At 49.5% G+C, this 23,229-nt stretch overlaps 1 protein-coding gene across 9 annotated transcripts in view; it reads right to left on the bottom strand.

The window, feature by feature from the left end:
• LOC144495195 (ciliogenesis and planar polarity effector 1-like) overlaps positions 1-23,229 on the bottom strand; it is a 216,085-nt gene that overhangs the window by 89,353 nt on the left and 103,503 nt on the right. For 4 of the 9 annotated variants that reach the window (XM_078215228.1, XM_078215235.1, XM_078215229.1 and 1 more), the window contains exons 22-27: positions 18,750-18,827; positions 17,264-17,831; positions 15,058-15,306; positions 6,047-6,808; positions 5,263-5,453; positions 1,117-1,240 (exon numbers count right to left, since the gene is read on the bottom strand). In XM_078215228.1, coding sequence (XP_078071354.1) covers positions 1,117-1,240; positions 5,263-5,453; positions 6,047-6,808; positions 15,058-15,306; positions 17,264-17,831; positions 18,750-18,827 — 1,972 coding nt within the window. The remainder of the gene's footprint in view (positions 1-1,116; positions 1,241-5,262; positions 5,454-6,046; positions 6,809-15,057; positions 15,307-17,263; positions 17,832-18,749; positions 18,828-23,229) is intronic. The other 5 variants (XM_078215231.1, XM_078215236.1, XM_078215237.1 and 2 more) reach the window with 3 other exon arrangements.

The following is a 23,229-nucleotide window of genomic DNA, read 5'->3' as shown; positions in this document are numbered from 1 at the left end:
GGCTGGATGGATACAGAGCTGGCTTCGTGATAGAAGACAGAGTAGCGGTGGAAGGGTGTTTTTCAGAATGGAGATCTGTAGCTAGTGGAGTTCCACAGGGATCAGTGCTGGGACCTCTGTTGTTTGTGGTATATATAAATGATCTGGAGGAAAATGTGGGGGGTCTGATTAGTAAGTTTGTGGATGACACAAAGATTGTTGGAGTTGCTGATAGTGCCGGGGATTGTCAGAGGATTCAACAGGATATAGATAGATTGGAGACTTGGGCACAGAAATGGCAGGTGGAGTTTAATCCAGACAAACGCGAGGTGATGCATTTTGGAGGACCAAATTTAGGTGTGAATTATACTGTAAATGGCAGAACCCTGAGGAACATTAACATACAGAGGGATCTGGGCGTGCAGGTCCACAGTTCCCTAAAAGTGGCAACACAGTTGGCCAAGGTGATTAAGAAGGCAGATGGCATGCTTGCCTTCATCAGCCGGGGCATTGAGTACAGGAGTTGGGAAATCATGTTGCAGCTATATAAAGCCTTGGTTAGGCAGCATTTGGAGTATTGCGTGTAGTTCTGGTCACCACACTCCCAGAAGGATGTGGAAGTTTTGGAGAGAGTGCAAAGAGGGTTCACCGGGATGTTGCCTGGTCTCGAGGGTGTCGGCTATGAGGAGAAGTTGAATAAATTAGGATTGTTTTCACTGGAAAGACAGAGGCCGAGGGGAGACCTGATAGAGGTTGACAAAATGATGAGAGGCACAGAGAGGGTGGATAGTCAGGGGCTTTTTGCCAAGGTAGAAGTGTCAATGACAAAGGTTCAAGGTGAGAGGGGGAAAGTTTAAGGGAGATGTGCGGGGCAAGATTTTCACACAGAGTGGTGGGTGCCTGGAACGCGCTACCAGAGGAGGTGGTGGAAGCAGGCACATTAGCAACATTTAAGAGGCATCTGGATGGGTACATGAATAGGGAGGGAATAGGAAGGGAATAGGGAGATACGGACCAAGTGAGGGCAGGGGTTTTTTTTTAGTTAGGGCATCATGATCGGCACAGGGTTGGGGGGCCGAAGGGCCTGTTCCTGTGCTGTACATTTCATTCTTCTTAGTACACTCCCAAGGATTTTACCATGGAGACTCTGCTTTCAATTTCCTGGGGCTCTGGTGGATCAGGGGTGCCCGGCTGTTGGTCTGACTGGGGGGGCTTGGAGACCAGCCTCTCTGTTCGTTGCCTCTCATGACGTCGCTTTAACCTGCAGAATGTAAAACAAAACAATTCTTAGAAAAAAGCATGTTCATCCCATGATCCAGTGCCCTTTAATCCCACTGTCTTCCAGATCACAGAATCCTACAGTACAGAAGAGGCCCTTCAGCCCATCGAGTCTGCAGCTCCACTTGGGAAGTGGATAATGACATTGGACCTGACCTGCACAATGACAGTTTTCAAGCAAGATAATGTGGAAAAGTACAATGAGAGGGGCGAAGAGCCGAGGAGCGGTCAGTTTGCTGCTGTGAAGAAATGTCGTGAGAAAAGCACCAACATTGAATACTCAACACATGAAAGGCCCTGACCTGCCCACCTAATCCCACTGGCCAGCACTTGGCCCATAGTCTTGAATGTTATGATGTGCCAAGTACTCATCCAGATACTTTTTAAAGGATGCGAGGCATCCCGCCTCCACCACCCTCCCAGGCAGCGCATTCCAGACAGCCACCACCCCCCTAAACCTTCCACCCCTCACTTTTAATTTGTGTCCCCTCGTAACTGATCCTTCATTGAAGGGGAACAGCTGCTCCCTATCCACCCTGTCCATGCCCCTCATAATCTTGTACACCTCAATCAGGTCACCCCTCAGTCTTCTCTGCTCCAATGAAAACAACCCAAGCCTATCCAACCTCTCTCATAACTAAATGTTCCATCCCAGGCAGCATCCTGGTGAATCTCCTCTGCACCCCCTCCAGTGCAATCACATCCTTCCTATAATGTGGCGACCAGAACTGCACACAGTCCTCCAGCTGTGGCCTCACCAAAGTTCTAAACAACTCCATCCTGACCTCTCTGCTTTTGTAATCTATACCCCGATTGATAAAGGCGAGTGTGCCATATGCCTTTTTCACCACCCTATTAACCTGCCTTTCCGCCTTCAGAGATCGATGGACAAACACACCAAGATCCCTTTGTTCTTCAGAACTTCCCAGTGTCAGAGCTTTCATAGTATACTTCCCTGTCAAATTACTCCTTCCAAAGTGCAATAGCTCACACTTTTCAGGGTTAAAATTCCATCTGTCACTTATCCGCCCATTTGACCATTCCATCTATATCTTCTTATAGCCCAAGACACTCCTCCTCACTGTTAACCACCCGGCTAATCTTTGTGTCATTGGCAAACTTACTGATCCTACCCCCACATAGTCATCAATGTCATTTATATAAATGACGAACAATAAGGGGCCCAGCACGGATCCCTGTGGTACGACGCTGGTCACTGGCCTCCAGTCACTAAAGCAGCCGTCTGTCACCACCCTCTGTCTCCTACCGCTCAGCCAATTATGAATCCAGCTTGTCAGATCACCCTGTATCCCATGTGCATTAGCCTTCTTAATAAGTCTCCCATGTGGGACTTTGTCAAAGGCTTTGCTGAAATCCATGTAAACTACATCAACCGCACTGCCCTCATCCACACACTTGATTACATGCTCAAAAAATTCAATCAAATTTGTTCGGCACGACCTCCCTCTGACAAAACCATGCTGACTCGCTGATCAAACCTTGCCTCTCCAAATGGAGATAGATTCTCTCCTTCAGAATCTTCTCCAGTAGTTTCTTAATCACAGATGTGAGACTCACTGGTCTGTAGTCCCTTGGCTTGTCTCTATAACTTTTCTTAAATAGTAGGACCTTATTTGCTGTTCTCCAATCCTCTGGCACCTCCCCCGTGGCCAGGGAGAAATTAAAAATTTGGGTCAGAGCCCCTGCAATTTCCTCCCTCGCCTCCCACAACAGCCTGGGACACAATTCATCCGGACCTGGAGATCTGTCCACTTTTAAGCCTGCCAATACCACCAATACCTTGTCACTGCCTATGATAATTTTCTTTAGAGCCTCACAGTCTCTCTCTCCAAGTTCCATAACTACCTCCTCATTCTCATGGGCGAAGACAGACCCTACCAATGCCCTCTGGCTCCACCCATAGATTGCCCCCTTGGTCCCGAATGGGCCCCACTCTTTCCCTGATTATCCTCTTCCCATTGATAAACTTATAGAATATCTTAGATATCCTTCAGTTAGAGGGTGAGAAAACTGAGTCTGAAAGCAGTATCTTAAACTGAAATGAAGGAAAGAACAAGGAAAGGAAGACAGTCGGCTAAAGTAGAGTGGGAAAGTAAGTTGAAAGGAAAGGTGGTAGATAAGCAGTGGCAGTCATCTAACGAGATATTTGAGGGCAAATCCATGTTTGGCATGAGGGAGGCTTTTAAAGGCCGGTTGATTGAAGTGTGGGACAGGCATGTCCCCGCAAAAATGAAGGATAGAAATGGCAGGATTCGGGAACCTTGGATGGCCAGGAAAATTGTAAACTTAGTCAAAAGGAAAAAGGAAGCATCTGATCGGTCTAGGCATCTAAAAACTGAGGAATATATGAAAGTAGGAAGGAACTTAAACATGGAATTAGGAGGACTAAAAGTGGCCATGAAATGTCTTTAGCAAATAGGGTCAAGGAGAATTGCAAGGCTTTTTATGCATATATTTGGAGCAAGAGTTAAGTTTTTAAGTTTTTATGAGTCACAAGTAGGCTTACATTCACACTGCAATGAAGTTACTGTGAAAATCCCATAGTTGCCACACTCCCCCTGTTTGGGTACACTGAGGGAGAATTTAGCAAGAGAAAGAGTAGGCCCACTCAAGGACAATGGAGAGATGTTGTGCATGGAAGCACAGGAAGTGGGTGAGATCCTTAATGAGTACTTTGCATTGGTATTCACCAAGGAGAAGGATTTGACGGATGTTAGGGATAGGTGTGTGAACACTCTACAGAATGTCAATACATCGAAGGAGGAAGTGTTGAGTATCCTAACCCCAAGTGAGAAAATGCTGGAAAATCTCAGCAGGTCTGGCAGCATCTGTAAGGAGAGAAAAGAGCTGACGTTTGGAGTCCAGATGACCCTTTGTCCTTTTAGCTTTGACAAAGGGCCATCTGGAGCACTGTGTGCAGTTCTGGTCGCCACATTAGGGGAAGGATGTGATTGCACTGGAGGGGGTGCAGAGGAGATTCACCAGGATGCTGCCTGGGATGGAGCATTTAAGTTCTGAAGAGAGGTTGTGTAGGCTTGGGTTGTTTTCGTTGGAGCAGAGAAGACTGAGGGGCGATCTGATCGAGGTGACAAGATGATGAGAGACACAGACACGGTGGATAGGGAGTAGCTGCTCCCCTTAGTTAAAGGGTCAGTCACGAGGTGACATAGGTTAAAGGTGAGGGGCAGGAGGTTTAGGGGGGATTTGAGGAAAAACCTTTTTACCCAGAGGGTGGTGACGGTCTGGAATGTGCTGCCTGGGAGGGTGGTGGAGGTGAGTTGCCTCACATCCTTTAAAAAGTACCTGGGTGAGTGCTTGGCACATCATAACATTCAGGGCTAAGGGCCAAGTGCTGGTAAATGGGATTAGGTGGGAGTTCAGCTGTTTCTATTGCGTCGGTGCTGACTCGATGGGCCGAAGGGCCTCTTCTACGCTGTATGATTCTGTGATTCTATGAGGTTGGGCCTGTACTCATGGGAATTCAGGAGAATGAGAGATGATCTTGATGAAACATATAAGATTGTGAGGGAGCGGTTTGACAGGGTGCATTCTGAGAGGAAGTTTCCCCTCATTTGGGGAACCTAGAACTAGGGCCACCATTTCAAAATAGCTGGTCTCCGAATAAGACAGAGATGAGGAGGATTCTGTTCCCTCAGAGGGTTGTTACTCTTTGGAATTTTCTTCCACAGAAAGCAGTGGAGGTGTCAGTGAATATATTGAAGAGTGCATTAGACAGATTTTTGATTGATAAGGGAGATCAGAGTGATGACGTTGGCGGGAATGTGGGGTTGAGGGCAGGATCAGATCAGTCATGATCTCATTGAAAGGCAGCGCAAGTTCATGGGATCCATTTGCTTCCCATTCCTCTGTCTGCCCCTGGTCCTGCCCAGTCTGGTCACACACCCTATATGTTTTCTACTGATTTGCTGCTATCGAGTGGGAAGATGCAAAAAAGGTCTGATGCAGAGAATGAAGTAAAACCACCTCACGTATTCGCACCTCTTCTTACTGCCTCGATTGGTCCTGGGCTCAAATGGCTCAACGTTGACTTTCAGAAGATGGAAGGCTTGAGGTTGTTGTTGTCCTGAAGGTTGTCGAGAGCTACGCCGTCGGCCTTGTTCAAAAGCAATGAGATCCTGAGCTGGAATGAGTTTTGGAGGATTGACCACTGACACCTAGAATGAAGGATAACGTGGTCTTTCAGGAAGGAGTAATGGTGGGCACAAGAGATACTGAATTTTAACTGTGGCCTGCGTATAGCATTGTCACTCCAGAGGTGGCCTTCCAAACGTGACCTCTGCCTGGGGATGGTGTATTGTGTTGCACTGCATTGAAGTGAATAGAGATCCCTCACCAGCAATGGCCGCTGTTTGTCTTGTTGGCTAAAATATCCTGTAACGTGACAGCACCGAATAATCCCAGCCCAATCCTCCCAGCAACTTCAGAAATGGCCCGAGATACACTGTTACAATGAAGTACAGCAAATAATGTTTACAGAACATAGACGGAGACAGGCAAAACTATCTCAATAACTTTGACAATAGAAAACAGTATGGATATTTTGACATAACATGACCCTGCCCCTCTTACCCTGTCCTGGCAAAGGCCCCTTTCCCTCAACAAGGTGGAGACCCCCACTCCCCTTGGCGCCAAGACTCCCACATCTCTCCCCCTCACCGTGACTGGACAGAGGCCCATCCAACCCCTCAACAGAGCAGAGAATCCCTCAGCCTCTGTCTCCCTTCCTCAGTGTACTGGCCCAGCTTACCTGGGTCTCTGGATTGAAGCTGCGATACGGCTGCTGCTGTCTAGGACTCGGAGCTGATGCTGCAGAGAGTATCCATGACCGTCCAGGCTCTGTCTGACTGTTTGGCAGCTGCTTTTCCATCAGAGGAAAGTGGGTGTTGAGGGTGGGCTGGGGGAGGTGGAGGAGAGGCATTCTGAGCATCTGGGAGCAGCCTGCGTGTGAGGAAGGAGGCGGGAATTGCCTCGGGAATCTCTCAGCGGAGTAGAGAGGGCCCCTTGCTGGAGGCTCAGTCCAGTGAGAAGCTGGGGGCTGCTGATATTGCTCCAGGTTCAGGTGTTTGGGTGGGCCTCTACGCAACAACTCCTCCTTCCTCTCCTGTTCTTCGGCTGCTTTCTGCAGAGTCCCAGGATCATAGGCAGCTGAGTTTAAGTGGGAAGGAAAGCTGGGCTGTGGCCTGTGACGGGACTCTGGGCTGGGAACCCAGGCCTCTCGGGGGGTGGGTTGCAGTAGAGGTATGGAGTGAGCCAGCTTGGTGAACGTCACTGAAGGAGTCCTGAGCTCATAGTGAGGCTGGAGTCGCAGCAGTGGGAGACCAGCTGTTGGATTTGTCCGAGGAGTGAAATGGAAGAGGGCTGCAGGAGGTTGAGGTCCGAGGTTCAGGAGGAGGTGCGGTCGGATAGAATCACTGCCTGTGGGTGGCACACTTTGGAAATCAGAGATCCGTGGCAATGTCCGCACGTCATCACCTTCAGGCGGTGGATGGAGAGAGAACTCCTCTGGCTTCTAGGGAATAAAGGAGAATATCAGTGGACAGATCCAAAGACCCAATGGCTTCTATTTACAGGAAGATAACATCTGACAACAGGATTTCAGCTCAAAACCAATCAATGAAGGTGGATTCCAGTTTAAATATTTTGATTCAAATATACTGAAAACTAGTCTGATGGAATAGTTAGTTTGAAGATTTATACAAAGCTTTGGGGCACAGGTTTAAGGTGCGAGGGGTAAGATTTAAAGATGTACGAGGCAGATTTTTTACACACAGGGTGGTGGGTGCCTGGAACTCGTTGCTGGGGGAGGCAGTGGAAGCGGATACGGTAGTGACTTTTAAGGGGCGTCTTGACAAGTACATGAATAGGATGGGAATAGAGGGATATGGTCCCCGGAAGGGTAGGGGGTTTTAGTTCAGTCGGGCAGCATGGTCGGGGGCAGGCTTGGAGGGCCGAAGGGCCTGTTCCTGTGCTGTAATTTTCTTTGTTCTTTGCTTTGGGAAAATAATTAATTTGGGATTGAAAAAGGGTTCTGGAGAGAGAGCAAGGATTAGGTTTGGGATTGATGCAGGACAATAGTGAGAGAGCTATAGGGAAGGCAGTGATAAATTATTGTGTGCAGTTCTGGTCACCTCACTATAGGAAGGATGTGGAAGCGCTGGAAGGAGTGCAGAGGAGATTTACCAGGATGCTGCCTGGTTTGGAGGGTAGGTCATATGAGGAAAGGTTGAGGGAGCTAGGGCTGTTCTCTCTGGAGCGGAGGAGGCTGAGGGGAGACTTAATAGAGGTGTATAAAATGATGAAGGGGATAGATAGAGTGAACGTTCAAAGACTATTTCCTCGGGTGGATGGAGCTATTACAAGGGGGCATAACTATAGGGTTCGTGGTGGGAGATACAGGACGGATATCAGAGGTAGGTTCTTTACGCAGAGAGTGGTTGGGGTGTGGAATGGACTGCCTGCAGTGATAGTGGAGTCAGACACTTTAGAAACATTTAAGCGGTTATTGGATAGGCACATGGAGCACACCAGGATGATAGGGAGTGGGATAGGTTGATCTTGGTTTCAGATAAAGCTCGGCACAACATCGTGGGCCGAAGGGCCTGTTCTGTGCTGTACTGTTCTATGTTCTATGTTCTAAATATCACTGGCGAGTAATCTAGAGACCCAGGCCAAACCCCTGGGATCAAATCCCACCACAGCAGGTGGTGGAATTTAAATTCAGTTAAGGAATCTGGGATTGAACCTTGTAATAGTGAAGCCATTATTGATCATCATTGACATCCACTTTGTTAACCAGTATCCCAAAGGGAAAGAAATCTGCCATCCTGACCCTGCCTGACCTACATGTAACTGCAGAGCCACAGCAATGAGCTCTGAAATGTCAATTCAGTTCAGTTTATGGGCAACAAATGATGACATTGCAAGCAACACCAACATCCCGTGAATTAATTTTAAAAAGCGGGGTAGCAGGATTAATTTGGGGATTGATACAGGGCTATGGGGAGAGAGTGGGACAGTGGGATTAGTTTGGGGATTGATACAGGGCTATGGGGAGAGAGCGGGGCAGTGGGATTAGTTTAGGATTGATACAGGGCTATGGGAGAGAGCGGGGCAGTGGGATTAGTTTGGGGATTGATACAGGGCTATGGGGAGAGAGCGGGGCAGTGGGATTAGTTTGGGGATTGATACAGGGCTATGGGGAGAGAGCGGGGCAGTGGGATTAGTTTGGGGATTGATACAGGGCTATGGGGAGAGAGCGGGGCAGTGGGATTAGTTTGGGGTTTGATACAGGGCTATGGGGAGAGAGTGGGGCAGTGGGATTAGTTTGGGATTGATACAGGGCTATGGGAGAGAGCGGGGCAGTGGGATTAGTTTAGGATTGATACAGGGCTATGGGGAGAGAGTGGGGCAGTGGGATTAGTTTGGGATTGATACAGGGCTATGGGAGAGAGCGGGGCAGTGGGATTAGTTTAGGATTGATACAGGGCTATGGGGAGAGAGTGACGCCGTGGGATCATTTCCAAGTGAGGACTATAGAATCATAGAACAATACAGCATAGAAGAGGCCCTTCAGCCCATCCAGTCTGCACTGACACACTGGAAACACCTGAACTCCCAACTAATCCCATCTGCCAGCACTTGGTCCATAGCCCTGAATGTTATGATGTTCCAAGTACTCATCCAGGTACTTTTTAAAGGATGTGAGGCATCCCGCCTCCACTACCCTCCCAGGCAGCGCATTCCAGACCCTCACCATCTTCTGGGTAAAAAAGGGTTTTCCTCTCATCCCCCCTAAACCTCCCACCCCTCACTTTTAACTTGTGTCCCCTCGTGACTGACCCTTCAACTAAGGGGAACAGCTGCTCCCTATCCACCCTGTCCATGCCCTTCATAATCTTGAACACCTCAATCAGGTCACCCCTCAGTCTTCTCTGCTCCAGAGAAAACAATCCAAGCCTATCCAACCTCTCTTTATAACTTAGAACAAAGAACAAAGAACAGTACAGCACAGGAAACAGGCCCTTCGGCCCTCCAAGCCTGTGCCGCTCCTTGGTCCAACTAGACCAATCGTTTGTAACCCTCCATTCCCAGGCTGCTCATGTGACTATCCAGGTAAGTCTTAAACGATGTCAGCGTGCCTGCCTCCACCACCCTACTTGGCAGCGCATTCCAGGCCCCCACCACCCTCTGTGTAAAAAACATCCCTCTGATATCTGAGTTATACTTCGCCCTTCTCACCTCCGACCTGGGAAAAAGCTTCCCACTGTTCACCCTATCTATACACTTCATAATCTTGTATACCTCTATTAGATCTCCCCTCATTCTCCGTCTTTCCAAGGAGAACAACCCCAGTCTACCCAATCTCCCCTCATAGCTAAGACCCTCCATACCAGGCAACATCCTGGTAAACCTTCTCTGCACTCTCTCTAACGCCTCCACTAACGCCTTCTGGTAGTGTGGCGACCAGAACTGGACGCAGTACTCCAAATGTGGCCTAACCAGCGTTCTATACAGCTGCATCATCAGACTCCAGCTTTTATACTCTATACCCCGTCCTATAAAGGCAAGCATACCATATGCCTTCTTCACCACCTTCTCCACCTGTGTTGCCACCTTCAAGGATTTGTGGACTTGCACACCTAGGTCCCTCTGTGTTTCTATACTCCTGATGACTCTGCCATTTATTGTATAACTCCTCCCTACATTATTTCTTCCAAAATGCATCACTTCGCATTTATCCGGATTAAACTCCATCTGCCACCTCTCCGCCCAATTTTCCAGCCTATCTATATCCTGCTGTATTGCCCGACAATGCTCTTCGCTATCCGCAAGTCCAGCCATCTTCGTGTCATCCGCAAACTTGCTGATTACACCAGTTACACCTTCTTCCAAATCATTTATATATATCACAAATAGCAGAGGTCCCAGTACAGAGCCCTGCGGAACACCACTGGTCACAGACCTCCAGCCGGAAAAAGACCCTTCGACCACTACCCTCTGTCTCCTATGGCCAAGCCAGTTCTCCACCCATCTAGCCACTTCTCCTTGTATCCCATGAGCCTTAACCTTCTTAACCAACCTGCCATGTGGGACTTTGTCAAATGCCTTACTGAAATCCATATAGACAACATCCACGGCCCTTCCTTCATCAACCGTTTTTGTCACTTCCTCAAAAAACTCCACCAAATTTGTAAGGCGCGACCTCCCTCTTACAAAACCATGCTGTCTGTCACTAATGAGATTGTTCCGTTCTAAATGCACATACATCCTGTCTCTAAGAATCCTCTCCAACAACTTCCCTACCACGGACGTCAAGCTCACCGGCCTATAATTTCCTGGGTTATCCCTCCTACCCTTCTTAAACAACGGGACCACATTCGCTATCCTCCAATCCTCAGGGACCTCACCCATGTCCAAAGAAGCGACAAAGATTTCCGTCAGAGGCCCAGCAATTTCATCTCTCGTCTCCCTGAGCAGTCGAGGATAGATGCCATCAGGCCCTGGGGCTTTGTCAGTTTTAATGTTCCCTAAAAAACCTAACACTTCCTCTCTTGTAATGGAGATTTTCTCTAACGGGTCAACACCTCCCTCCGAGACACTCCCGGTTAACACGCCCCTCTCCTTCGTGAATACCGATGCAAAGTATTCATTTAGGATCTCCCCAATTCCCTTGGGTTCTAAGCATAATTCCCCTCCTTTGTCCCTGAGAGGTCCGATTTTCTCCCTGACAACTCTTTTGTTCCTAACGTATGAATAGAATGCCTTAGGATTCTCCTTAATCCTGCTTAACTTAAATATTCCATCCCAGGCAGCATCCTGGTGAATCTCCTCTGTGCCCCCTCCAATGGAATAACATCCTTCCCATAAATGTGGCGACCAGAACTGCACACAGTGCTCTAGCTGTGGCCTCACCAAAGTTCTAAACAACTCCATCATGACCTCTCTGCTTTTGTAATCTATACCCCGATTGATAAAGGCGAGTGTCCCATATGCCTTTTTCACCATCCTAACATGTCCTTCCATCTTCAGGGATCTGTGGACAAACATAACAAGGTCCCTTTGTTCCATAGAACTTCCTAGTGTCCCACCATTCATTGAACACTTTCTTGTCAAATTACTCCTTCCAAAGTGTATCACCCCACACTTTTCAGGGTTAAATTCCGTCTGCTACTTATCCGCCCATTTGACCATCTCATCTATATCTTCCTGTAGCCCAAGAAACTCCGCCTCACTGTTAACCACCCGGCCAATCTTTGTGTCATTGGCAAACTTACTAATCCTATCCCCCCATATAGTCATCAATGTCATTTATATAAAGAATATAAATCCAGTGAATATAATCCTAACTGACTAGTCTCTCCTCATATGACAGGCCTGTTATCCCAGGAATCAGCCTGGTAAACCTTCGCTGTACTCCCTCTGTAACAAAGACATCCTTCCTCAGATAAGGACACCAAAACTGCACACAATACTCCAGCTGTGGCCTCACCAACACACTGTACCAATGCAGCAAAACATCCCTATCCCTATAAAAATAGGGAGTTTTGACAAAGGGTCGTCTGGACTCAAAATGTCAGCTCTTTTCTCTCCTTACAGAAGCTGCCAGATCTGCTGAGATTCTCCTTCCCTAAAAGACATTAGTGACCCAGATGGGGTTTTTCTGACAATTGACAATGGTTTCATGGTCATCAGTAGATTCTTAATTCCAGATTTTTATTGAATTCAAATTTCACCATCTGCCGTGGTGGGGTTTTTGAACACGGAAACCCCAGAGTATGCGAGGTTATACACTTTGGAGGAAATAATAACAAATGGGATTACTATCTCAATGGAAACAAATTAAAACATGCTACCGTGCAAAGGGACCTGGGGGTCCTTGTGCATTTTTATGAAGATGTGACTAGGGCGGTTGATGGAGGAGAACCGGTGGATGCGGTGTTTTTGGATTTCCAAAAGGCGTTTGATAAGGTGCCCCATAAAAGGCTGCTGAAGAAGATTAGGGCACACGGAGTTGGGGGTAGTGTGTTCAAGTGGATTGGGGACTGGCTATCCGACAGGAAGCAAAGAGTCGGAATAAATGGGTGTTTTTCCGGTTGGAGGAAGGTAACTAGTGGCGTGCTGCAGGGATCGGTACTCGGGCCGCAACTATTTACCATTTATATAGATGATCTGGAGGAGGGGACGGAGTGTAGGGTAACGAAGTTTGCAGACGACACAAAGATAAGTGGAAAAGTAAATCGTGTGGAGGACGGAGAAGATCTGCAGAGAGATTTGGACAGGCTGAGTGAGTGGGCGAGGATATGGCAAATGGAGTATAACGTTGAGAAATGCGAGGTTATACACTTTGGAGGAAATAATAACAAATGGGATTACTATCTCAATGGAAACAAATTAAAACATGCTACCGTGCAAAGGGACCTGGGGGTCCTTGTGCATGAGACGCAAAAGCCCAGTCTGCAGGTACAACAGGTGATCAAGAAGGCAAATGGGATGTTGGCCTATATCGCGAGGGGGATAGAATATAAAAGCAGGGATGTCTTGATGCACCTGTACAGGGCATTGGTGAGGCCGCAGCTGGAATACTGTGTGCAGTATTGGTCCCCTTATATGAAGAAGGATATATTGGCATTGGAGGGAGTGCAGAGAAGGTTCACCAGGTTGATACCGGAGATGAGGGGTTTGGATTATGAGGAGAGGCTGAGGAGATTGGGTTTGTACTCGTTGGAGTTTAGAAGGATGAGGGGGGATCTTATGGAGACTTATAAGATAATGCGGGGGCTGGATAGGGTGGAGGCGGAGAGATTCTTTCCACTTAGTAAGGAAGTTAAAACTAGAGGACACAGCCTCAAAATAAAGGGGGGTCGGTTTAAGACAGAGTTGAGGAGGAACTTCTTCTCCCAGAGGGTGGTGAATCTCTGGAATTCTCTGCCCACTGAGGTGGTGGAGGCTACCTCGCTGAATATGTTTAAAGCGCGGATGGATGGATTCCTGATCGGTAAGGGAATTAAGGGTTATGGGGATCAGGCGGGTAAGTGGTACTGATCCACGTCAGATCAGCCATGATCTTATTGAATGGCGGGGCAGGCTCGAGGGGCTAGATGGCCTACTCCTGCTCCTATTTCTTATGTTCTTATGTATCACCCTGGGTCTCTGGATTACTAGTCCAGTGGCAATACCACTACTCCACTGGCTCCCCTGCACACATAGAACATAGAACATTACAGCGCAGAACAGGCCCTTCGGCCCACGATGTTGCACCGACCAGTTAAAAAAAAACTGTGACCTTCCAACCTAAACCAATTTCTTTTCGTCCATGAACCTATCTACGGATCTCTTAAACGCCCCCAAACTAGGCGCATTTACTACTGATGCTGGCAGGGCATTCCAATCCCTCACCACCCTCTGGGTAAAGAACCTACCCCTGACATCGGTTCTATAACTACCCCCCCTCAATTTAAAGCCATGCCCCCTCGTGCTGGATTTCTCCATCAGAGGAAAAAGGCTATCACTATCCACCCTATCTAAACCTCTAATCATCTTATATGTTTCAATAAGATCCCCTCTTAGCCGCCGCCTTTCCAGCGAAAACAATCCCAAATCCCTCAGCCTCTCCTCATAGGATCTCCCCTCCATACCAGGCAACATCCTGGTAAACCTCCTCTGCACCCTCTCCAAAGCCTCCACATCCTTCCTGTAATGTGGGGACCAGAACTGCACACAGTACTCCAAGTGCGGCCGCACCAGAGTTGTGTACAGTTGCAACATAACGCTACGACTCCTAAATTCAATCCCCCTACCAATAAACGCCAAGACACCATATGCCTTCTTAACAACCTTATCTACTTGATTCCCAACTTTCAGGGATCTATGCACACATACACCTAGATCCCTCTGCTCCTCCACACTATTCAAAGTCCTCCCGTTAGCCCTATACTCAACACATCTGTTATTCCTACCAAAGTGAATTACCTCACACTTCTCCGCATTAAACTCCATCCGCCACCTCTCGGCCCAACTTTGCAACCTGTCTAAGTCTTCCTGCAAACTACGACACCCTTCCTCACTGTCTACCACACCACCGACTTTGGTGTCATCAGCAAATTTGCTAATCCACCCAACTATACCCTCATCCAGATCATTAATAAATATTACAAACAGCAGTGGCCCCAAAACAGATCCCTGAGGTACACCACTTGTAACCGCACTCCATGATGAATATTTACTATCAACCACCACCCTCTGTTTCCTATCCGCTAGCCAATTCCTGATCCAATTTCCTAGATCACCCCCAATCCCATACATCTGCATTTTCTGCAGAAGCCTACCATGGTGAACCTTATCAAACGCCTTACTAAAATCCATATATACCACGTCCACTGCCTTGCCCCCATCCACCTCCTTGGTCACTTTCTCAAAAAACTCAATAAGGTTAGTAAGGCACGACCTACCTGCCACAAAACCATGCTGACTATCACCTATCAATTCATTACTCTCCAAATAACTATAAATCCTATCCCTTATAATTTTTTCCAACATCTTGCCGACAACAGAAGTGAGACTCACCGGTCTATAATTCCCGGTGAGTCCCAGTACGGAGAACTAATGGCCCAGGACATTCAGTGCTTGGAGCAGACAAGTGAAGAACATTAACCAAAATGATGTCACACTCACTCAGCAACACACATTTTTATGCCCTGAATACACTCCGCCTCCCCCTCGCCCTCCCATCATGTGCGAGTGACAGCTTCTAGTCCTTACCTGGGCAACCTTTTTGTCCTGTGGCAGACTGCATGGCCTCTGAACTGGAGGGCTGCTTTCCATACCTGCTCTCTCACACTCCTTTTCCCCAGGGTCAGCCGCTTGACTGGTTAGAGTTGGGTTTATATTGGCATTCGATGTTGGAGTAACTAGGCCCCGAATGGGCGGAATCTGTTGCTGAATGCTGGGAAGGTTTGTCAACGATGATCCCACCACCTGCATTAAACTCATGAAGTTGATTTGCTGGAGCTGTTGGGATGGGGGGAGGGTGAAACACAGGAGAGTGAGTTAAGATAAGAGGGGGAGAATTAGGAGCAGATTCAGCCTCTTGGCTCTGTGAGGCTGCTCTGCTATTCGAGAACACTAAGGTTGATCTGATTATGGCCTTAACTCCACTTTCTTCTCAGTCTCACATAGCGCTCAACTCCATTGCCAATTCCTTCTTATAGAAACATGGATCCATAGAATCCTGCAGTGCAGAACGAGGCCATTCAGCCCATCGGGTCTGCACTGACTCTCCGAAAGAGCATCTTACCCAGGCCTACCCCCACAACCTATCTCCATCCCCTATGCCATTGCCAATCCCGCTAAACCACACATCTTTGGACTGTGGGAGGAAACTGGAGCACCCGGAGGAAACCCATGCAGACACAGGGAGAACTTGCAAACTCCACACAGTCACCCGAGCCAGGAATCAAATTCGGGTCCCTGGCGCTGTGAGGCAGCAGCGCTAACCACTGTCTCATCTGAGAGAGAAGATTCCTAATTTGAATCTGCATCACCACCATCCCCCCCAACACATTCCCTGAAGGGAAAAACATTCTCCCAACATCGATTCAGTCAAACCTCCTCGGAATCTGATATGTTTCAATAACAGCACCTCTAATTCTTCTGAACTCCAATGAGCACAGGCCCAACCTGCTCAATCTTTCCACATAAGAAAACCCCTTATCCCAAAAATCAGCACAATGGACCTTCTTTACACTGCTAATGAGGGAGCGCGACGGACCTCTGGGGGTGAAGGACAGGGACAGAGCTGCAGGAGTGAGGGAGAGTGACAGAGCTGGGGGAGGGAGGGAGAGTGACAGAGCTGGGGGAGTGAGGGAGAGTGACAGAGCTGGGGAAGGGAGGGAGAGTGACAGAGCTGGGGAAGGGAGGGAGAGTGACAGAGCTGGGGGAGGGAGGGAGAGTGACAGAGCTGGGGAAGGGAGGGAGAGTGACAGAGCTGGGGGAGGGAGGGAGAGTGACAGAGCTGGGGGAGGGAGGGAGGGAGAGTGACAGAGCTGGGGAAGGGAGGGAGAGTGAGAGCTGGGGGAGGGAGGGAGAGTGACAGAGCTGGGGGAGGGAGGGAGAGAGACAGAGCCGGGGGAGGGAGGGAGAGTGACAGAGCTGGGGGAGGGAGGGAGGGAGACAGAGCCGGGGGAGGGAGGGAGAGTGACAGAGCCGGGGAAGGGAGGGAGAGTGACAGAGCTGGGAGAGGGAGGGAGGGAGAGTGACAGAGCTGGGGAAGGGAGGGAGAGTGACAGAGCCGGGGGAGGGAGGGAGAGTGACAGAGCTGGGGGAGGGAGGGAGAGAGACAGAGCCGGGGGAGGGAGGGAGAGTGACAGAGCTGGGGAAGGGAGGGAGAGTGACAGAGCTGGGGGAGGGAGGGAGAGTGACAGAGCCGGGGGAGGGAGGGAGAGAGACAGAGCTGGGGGAGGGAGGGAGAGAGACAGAGCCGGGGGAGGGAGGGAGAGTGACAGAGCCGGGGGAGGGAGGGAGAGAGACAGAGCCGGGGGAGGGAGGGAGAGAGACAGAGCTGGGGGAGGGAGGGAGAGAGACAGAGCTGGGGGAGGGAGGGAGAGAGACAGAGTTGCGGGAGGGAGGGAGAGTGAGAGCTGGGGAATGGATGGACTGTGTTTATGGAGAAGGGATTGGGCTCGTGTACAAACCTACACAGTGAGAACAGGAGAGTTGGGAGAGCTAAAAATGAGAGACGTGAAAAAGAGAGTGAGCAGGAGAAAGGACAAAAACAGAGAAGTGAAAGCGGTGTCTGAGAAAGAGAACACAGGAAAGGAATAGTAACTGAGAGAAAAGGAGACAAACCCATTCCAGAGAGAACATCCCTGTGGGGCCCATCTGGATTGGTAAATAAACAGAGGAATAAGGGGATCTAAAGCAGTGAGCGATTAGCAAACAACAAGAACGCAGACCGATTTCCCATTACCTGAACCAGTTTAAACATTTCATCCTGCAGCAGGTGTCCAACAAGATCGCAGGTGTTTACCGTATGACCATTAGGACCCAGGGTCTGGCTAGCAGCGGGCACAGACACAGCGGGCACTGACACAGCGGGCACTGACACAGCGGGCACAGACACAGCGGGCACAGACACAGCGGGCACAGAGACAGCGGGCACAGAGACAGCGGGCACAGACACAGCGGGCACAGAGACAGCGGGCACAGGCACAGCGGGCACAGAGACAGCGGGCACAGAGACAGCGGGCACAGACACAGCGGGCACAGACACAGCGGGCACAGAGACAGCGGGCACAGACACAGCGGGCACAGACACAGCGGGCACAGACACAGCGGGCACAGACACAGCGGGCACAGACACAGCGGGCACAGACACAGCGGGCACAGACACAGCGGGCACAGACACAGCGGGCACAGGCACAGCGGGCACAGACACAGCGGGCACAGACACAGCGGGCACAGACGCAGCGGGTGTGGGCTGCCTGGATACAGGCTGGTGCAGGGAGGAGTCAGCCAGGCTGGGTAGACGGTCAGACCTGAGGAAAGAAAGCACGAGAGATGTAATTGGTGAGGGAAACATATCAGCTTGAGGTTGGTGTAGTCAGTGGGCACTGAGATGGCCCACAGCGGAATCACTGAACTCACTCAGACAGGAACACTGAGCACAGCATCAGAGCGAGACTGAAACCTTGCAATTATCCTGCGCTCAAACTCATGGCAAAATATATAATGTACCATCAGGTCTCGTACTGACTGTTCACCCTCCCAGGTACCAAACAGCAGCTCACCAGCCTCAGATACAGCACAGCCTTCCCGTCCCTCTGCCGTCTCCCAGTTATTGAATACTCTTGTCAGCACTCACTGGGTAAGATTTTCCAGCCACACTCACTGGACAGGATTTTCCAGCCACACTCACTGGACAGGATTTTCCAGCCACACTCACTGGGCAGGATTTTCCAGCCGCACTCACTGGACAGGATTTTCCAGCCACACTCACTGGGCAGGATTTTCCAGCCACACTCACTGGCAGGATTTTCCAGCCACACTCACTGGGCAGGATTTTCCAGCCACACTCACTGGATGGGATTTTCCAACCGCGCTCACTGGGTGGGATTTTCCAGCTGCACTCACTGGGTGGGATTTTCCAGCTGCACTCACTGGGTGGGATTTTCCAGTCGCACTCACTGGACGGCTCACACCAAAACCGGAAAATTCCACCCGAGGTCAGCGGCGCTTTGCATGATCCCCCCCCCCCCAATTCCCATTGCGGCGGGACAGGAAAATTGAGTTCTGTCTCCAGTTCTAGGCTAGTTTTTAATATTTTTCGGGAAGAGGAGGAGAATAATTTAATGACATTTTACTCCTAAAACTATCTTTCATCGATGTGTCTTGTTGATTGGAAGGATGAAATTCAGTTTCTGGCACTCAGGGTGGTGTTTATAAGGTTTACCCACCTCTCTGGTGCTGTCACTGAAGCTTGGGATGTGGTTTGAGAAGAACAGGTTCTGTCAATGGCAGCTTGGCACTGCACCCTGCAGTAAAACAGCAAGAACCTCTTCAACCTGGAGATATCTATCCATAGTGTCCACATCACTAACAGCCCCACACACACACAATCTCATTCAGCACCTATATCATCATCCTCACAGACTCCTGTTCCTTGGATCAGGTTAGGGAATTCCCAGGATGACCTGATTGATTCAGAATTTGTTTAGGGAATGGGGCATGTGAGAAACACAAAGCTCAGAAGAACTGAGCAGACAACCAGAGCAGGAATGAAAGCAAAAGCAAAACAGTCAAGAAACCCCCTCACCCCGCCCCCCGGTGCCCCCTCAGCCCCCCATGCCCCCTCACCCTGACCTCCTGTGCCTCCTCACCCCCTCGTGCCCCCTCACCTTCCCGTGCCCCCCTCACCCCCGACCCCGTGTCCCCTCATCCCAACCTCCTGTGCTGCCTCACCCCCGTGCCTCCTCACCCCCTCGTGCCCCCTCACCCCCGTGCCCCCTCACCTTGTTCACCCCGTGCCTCCTCACTCCCTCGTGTCCCCTCACTCCCCTGTGCCCCCTCACCTTGTTCACCCCGTGCCCCCTCACCCCCCTGTGCCCTCACCTCACTCACCCTCCCTGCCTCCTCACCTTGTTCCTGCCTTGCCCCCTCACCAGTCTAGCCCTGTGCTACCTTGTCTGTGTCACACCAACCAACCCTCCCCATTCTCCAACAACCTGTGCTCCTTCTCTCAGTTCTCTCTGGGGCTTTACCCTCTGCCGTGCGTTTACTGCGGGTTATGATGGATAAATTCCTCAGGAATATTGTCTGGATGAAGTTTATTCACTGAATCTGATCCCATGCCCTATCCTGTCTTGTTGAGCTAACTGTTCACCTGATTCCTCCTCCCCTATTCTCGGATTACTCACACAACAGGGGGAACAGCAGAGGCTCAGAGTGTGATCGAGACAGGACGTCCAGTCAGATTTCTGCTCACTCACTGGGTTCACACTGATATAAACAGGCTGCTATTTAACATCTTCCGAACCATTCCAAAGGCCGATTCTCTTCAGCTTCTTCTGGATTCCATGTTAAACTCAGTCTGCTTGATTACAGTGAGACAATACTGCACCATAGCAACGTACTTACCCAGCCTGGCTCTCTGTGCCAACTCTGCACAAGTGCAACATGTGACAACTTGCCAGTTATTTACCTGTCAACAGGCTTGTTTAGGGAGTTGGAAGCTGCAGGAACAGCCCGGGTGCCGCCGCTGTCTATTGTCTACATTTTTACAAAGTACTCAATGTATTGCAGCCTTTTCCTTTCCCTCAAAGTAGATTTCAGCCTCTTAGACCCAAAAAGGCTCCCTCCACCTCTCCGCAGGCTTACTGCTTACACACTGCTGGAAGAATTCTGGATTCCCTTTCACCACCACAATTCTATTCTCAGACTCTCTCTCCGCCAGTCTTCTTTCCTCTTCATTTCCCTCTCAGCTTATGGCATTTGCTCTGCTCTTCACAAGAAGAGTCCGGCCAACATGCACCGTGCTGAAGTTCAGACTGTGATGAGATCAGCCATGATTAGATGGCAGATCAGGCTCGAAGGGCTGAATGGCCTTCTCCTGGTTCTTATGATTCTTATGATCACAAACCCTCTCTTTTTCATCATAAGCGCTATCTCGCTCATTATCCAAGAAAGCCTGTTTATGATTCTACCTTTTACCCGCATTGCTTCAACTCATGAATAAATCTGGAATTGTGAAAAGCTGCCGCCTGGACCAATCAGATTAAAACTGGCTGATTGTAGGAAATCACCTGGCTTTTTGTAATGTCCTTCCGGGGTGTAAATCTGCCATCCTTACCGGCTCTCACCTAACAAAACATTCAGCTTCTCAACCTATTACAGAGAAATCAAATTGGAATAAAATTGGACATAGCTCTACAAAATCCTCCAGAGGGGACTTGTGCCAAGATTGGGAGAGCTGTCTCACAGCCTCGCCTAGCAACAGCCTGACACAGTCATACGCACAGAATCATACCTTACAGATAACACCCCAGATACCACCATCACTATCCCTGGATACGTGCTGCCCCACTGGCAGGACAGACCCAGTAGAGGTGGCGGCACAGTGGCATACAGTCAGGAGGGAGTTGCCCTGGGAATCCTCAACTCCTCACCTCATGAAGTCTCATGGCACCGGGTCAAACATGGGCAAGGAAACCTCCTGGTGATTACCACGTACTGTCCCACTCAGCTGGTGAATCGGGCAGCAGGGAGGCACAGTGGTTAGCAATGCTGCCTCACAGCGCCAGGGACCTGGGTTCGATTCCCGGTTTGGGTCACTGTCTGTGTGGAGTCTGCGCATTCTCCCCGTGTCTATGTGGGTTTCCTCTGGGTGCTCCGGTTTCCTCCCACAGTCCGAAAGACGTGCTGGTTAGGTGCATTGGCTGTGCTAAATTCTCCCTCAGTGCATCTGAACAGGCACCGGAGTGTGGCGACTAGGGGATTTTCACAGTAACTTCATTGCAGTGTTAATGTTAGCCTACTTGTGACATTAATACTCAAACTTAATCAGTACTCCTCCATGTTGAACACCACCTAGAGGAAGTACTGAGGGGGGCAAGGATGCAGAATGTACTCTGGGTGGGGACTTCAATGTCCATCACCAAGAGGGGCTCAGTTATACCACCACAGACCGAGCTGTAGATATAAAGTGCACAGACTAGGCCTATGGCAGGTGGTGAGAGAATCCTTTTTTCTATTCGCTCACAGGATGTGGGCCAGCATTTATTGCCTATTCCTAATTGCCCTTGAACTGAGTGGCTCACTCGATTCATCTCACAGGGCAGTGAGAGTCACCCACACTGTTGTGGCTCTGGAGTCACATGTCGGCCAGACCAGGTAAGGACGGCAGATTTCCTTCCCTGAAGAACAGTAGTGACCCAGATGGGTTTTTACAACAATCAACAATGGTTTCAGTAGACTTTTAATTCCAGATCTTTATTGAATTCAAATGTCTCCGTCTGTCATGGTGGGATTCGAACCCGGGTCCCCAGGGCATTACTAGTCCAGCGACAATACCACCATGCCACCACCTCTCCCAAATAAGAGGTAAAAACCTACTTGATCTCATCCTCACCAATTTATCAATGGCAGATGCAGCTGTCCATGGCAGTATTAGTAGGAGTGACCAATGCAAAGGCTTTGTGCAGCTGGAATCTCACCGTTGCTGTGTGGCACTATCACCGTGCTAAACGGAATCAAATTCCAAGCAGGTTGATCTGCTGAAAGCTGTGGGCCATCAGTAGCAGCAGCAGAATTGTACTACAGCACAATCTGTAATGTCACAACCCGGCATACAGCATGCCAGGAGAGGCAACAGGTAAAAATGAGATGCTTGTAAGGAAACCCGGATACTGACCGTCATTTCAAATTGGCAACCATAGATCAGGACCTCCAGTTTTCAGCAAGTCTCGGACCTTGTGTGTGTGTGCTGGCCAGAAGCACATGCACGTTCAATTAACTCTGTGCCTTTGAGAAAGGAACCAGCCTTGCACGCCTGTGCAGAAGCAGAGAAGCAAAACAGTGCAGAGCTACAGGCCATGTGGCCTGAACCCGAGTGCCATCCCAGACAGAAGGTATTCCTGGAAGCAGGACATGGTGAGAGCACAGGGAGAGCTCACAGGCAGGGGCAAAGGCAGGATCAGTAAGAGGCCCCAGCAATAAGTCCCAGAGAAGGGGCAGAAACAGGGATCAGGGCCCGATAAGGAAAAAGGTCTTGATAAGTGAAGTTGAAAGAAAGGAGCAGAGACTTAAAGACAGAGCTGCAGGGATCAGATTTGAAGCAAAATGGGTTCGAGAGAAGCCCTGGAGGTCTGAGGAAGGAAGCAAAGGTTGGTGACTCCTCACTGTGGTCCTTTTGGAGCAGTGGTGTTCTGCTTGGAAATTGAAACTTGAGTTTACTTGGAAATCCAGAGGTAAGGAATCTTGCAAGGTGAGATTGCTACCTTTTCCACAAACATTCACTTCCTCCCACTGATAAACAGCGGCAGCCGTGTGTACCATCGACAAGATGCACACCAGGAACTCACCAAGGCTCCTTAGGCAGCACCTTCCAAGGACATAGGCAGCAGCTAGCTGGGGACACCACCACCTGTGCTGTATGTTGGAGTTGTTGTACGTTAGTAAGCATGAAGTGTTTAAAACAATGGAGTTTTATTTCCAGATGTGTTCTCTCATACAGCTGCTTTTTCTCTGCCTGTTTCCTGCACGAGGGCCTTGTGACCTCACTTCCGGTGAAGATGTGAATACAAGAGAGCTCAGTAAGCCAATAGGAATAAATATAAAAATAACATTTCCTCCCCCCTTAAACTGAACATCCCCAAGCTGTTGAACATGAACAATAATCAGTCATTCAGTCTGGAGGCCAGCGCTCTCGAAACGGTGGAT

The sequence above is a fragment of the Mustelus asterias genome, chromosome 6 (genome assembly GCF_964213995.1).
Source record: "Mustelus asterias chromosome 6, sMusAst1.hap1.1, whole genome shotgun sequence".
NCBI classification, from domain to species: Eukaryota; Metazoa; Chordata; class Chondrichthyes; order Carcharhiniformes; family Triakidae; genus Mustelus; species Mustelus asterias.
Note: the sequence above shows the minus strand (reverse complement) of the source record. Positions and strands in the feature narration are given on the sequence as shown.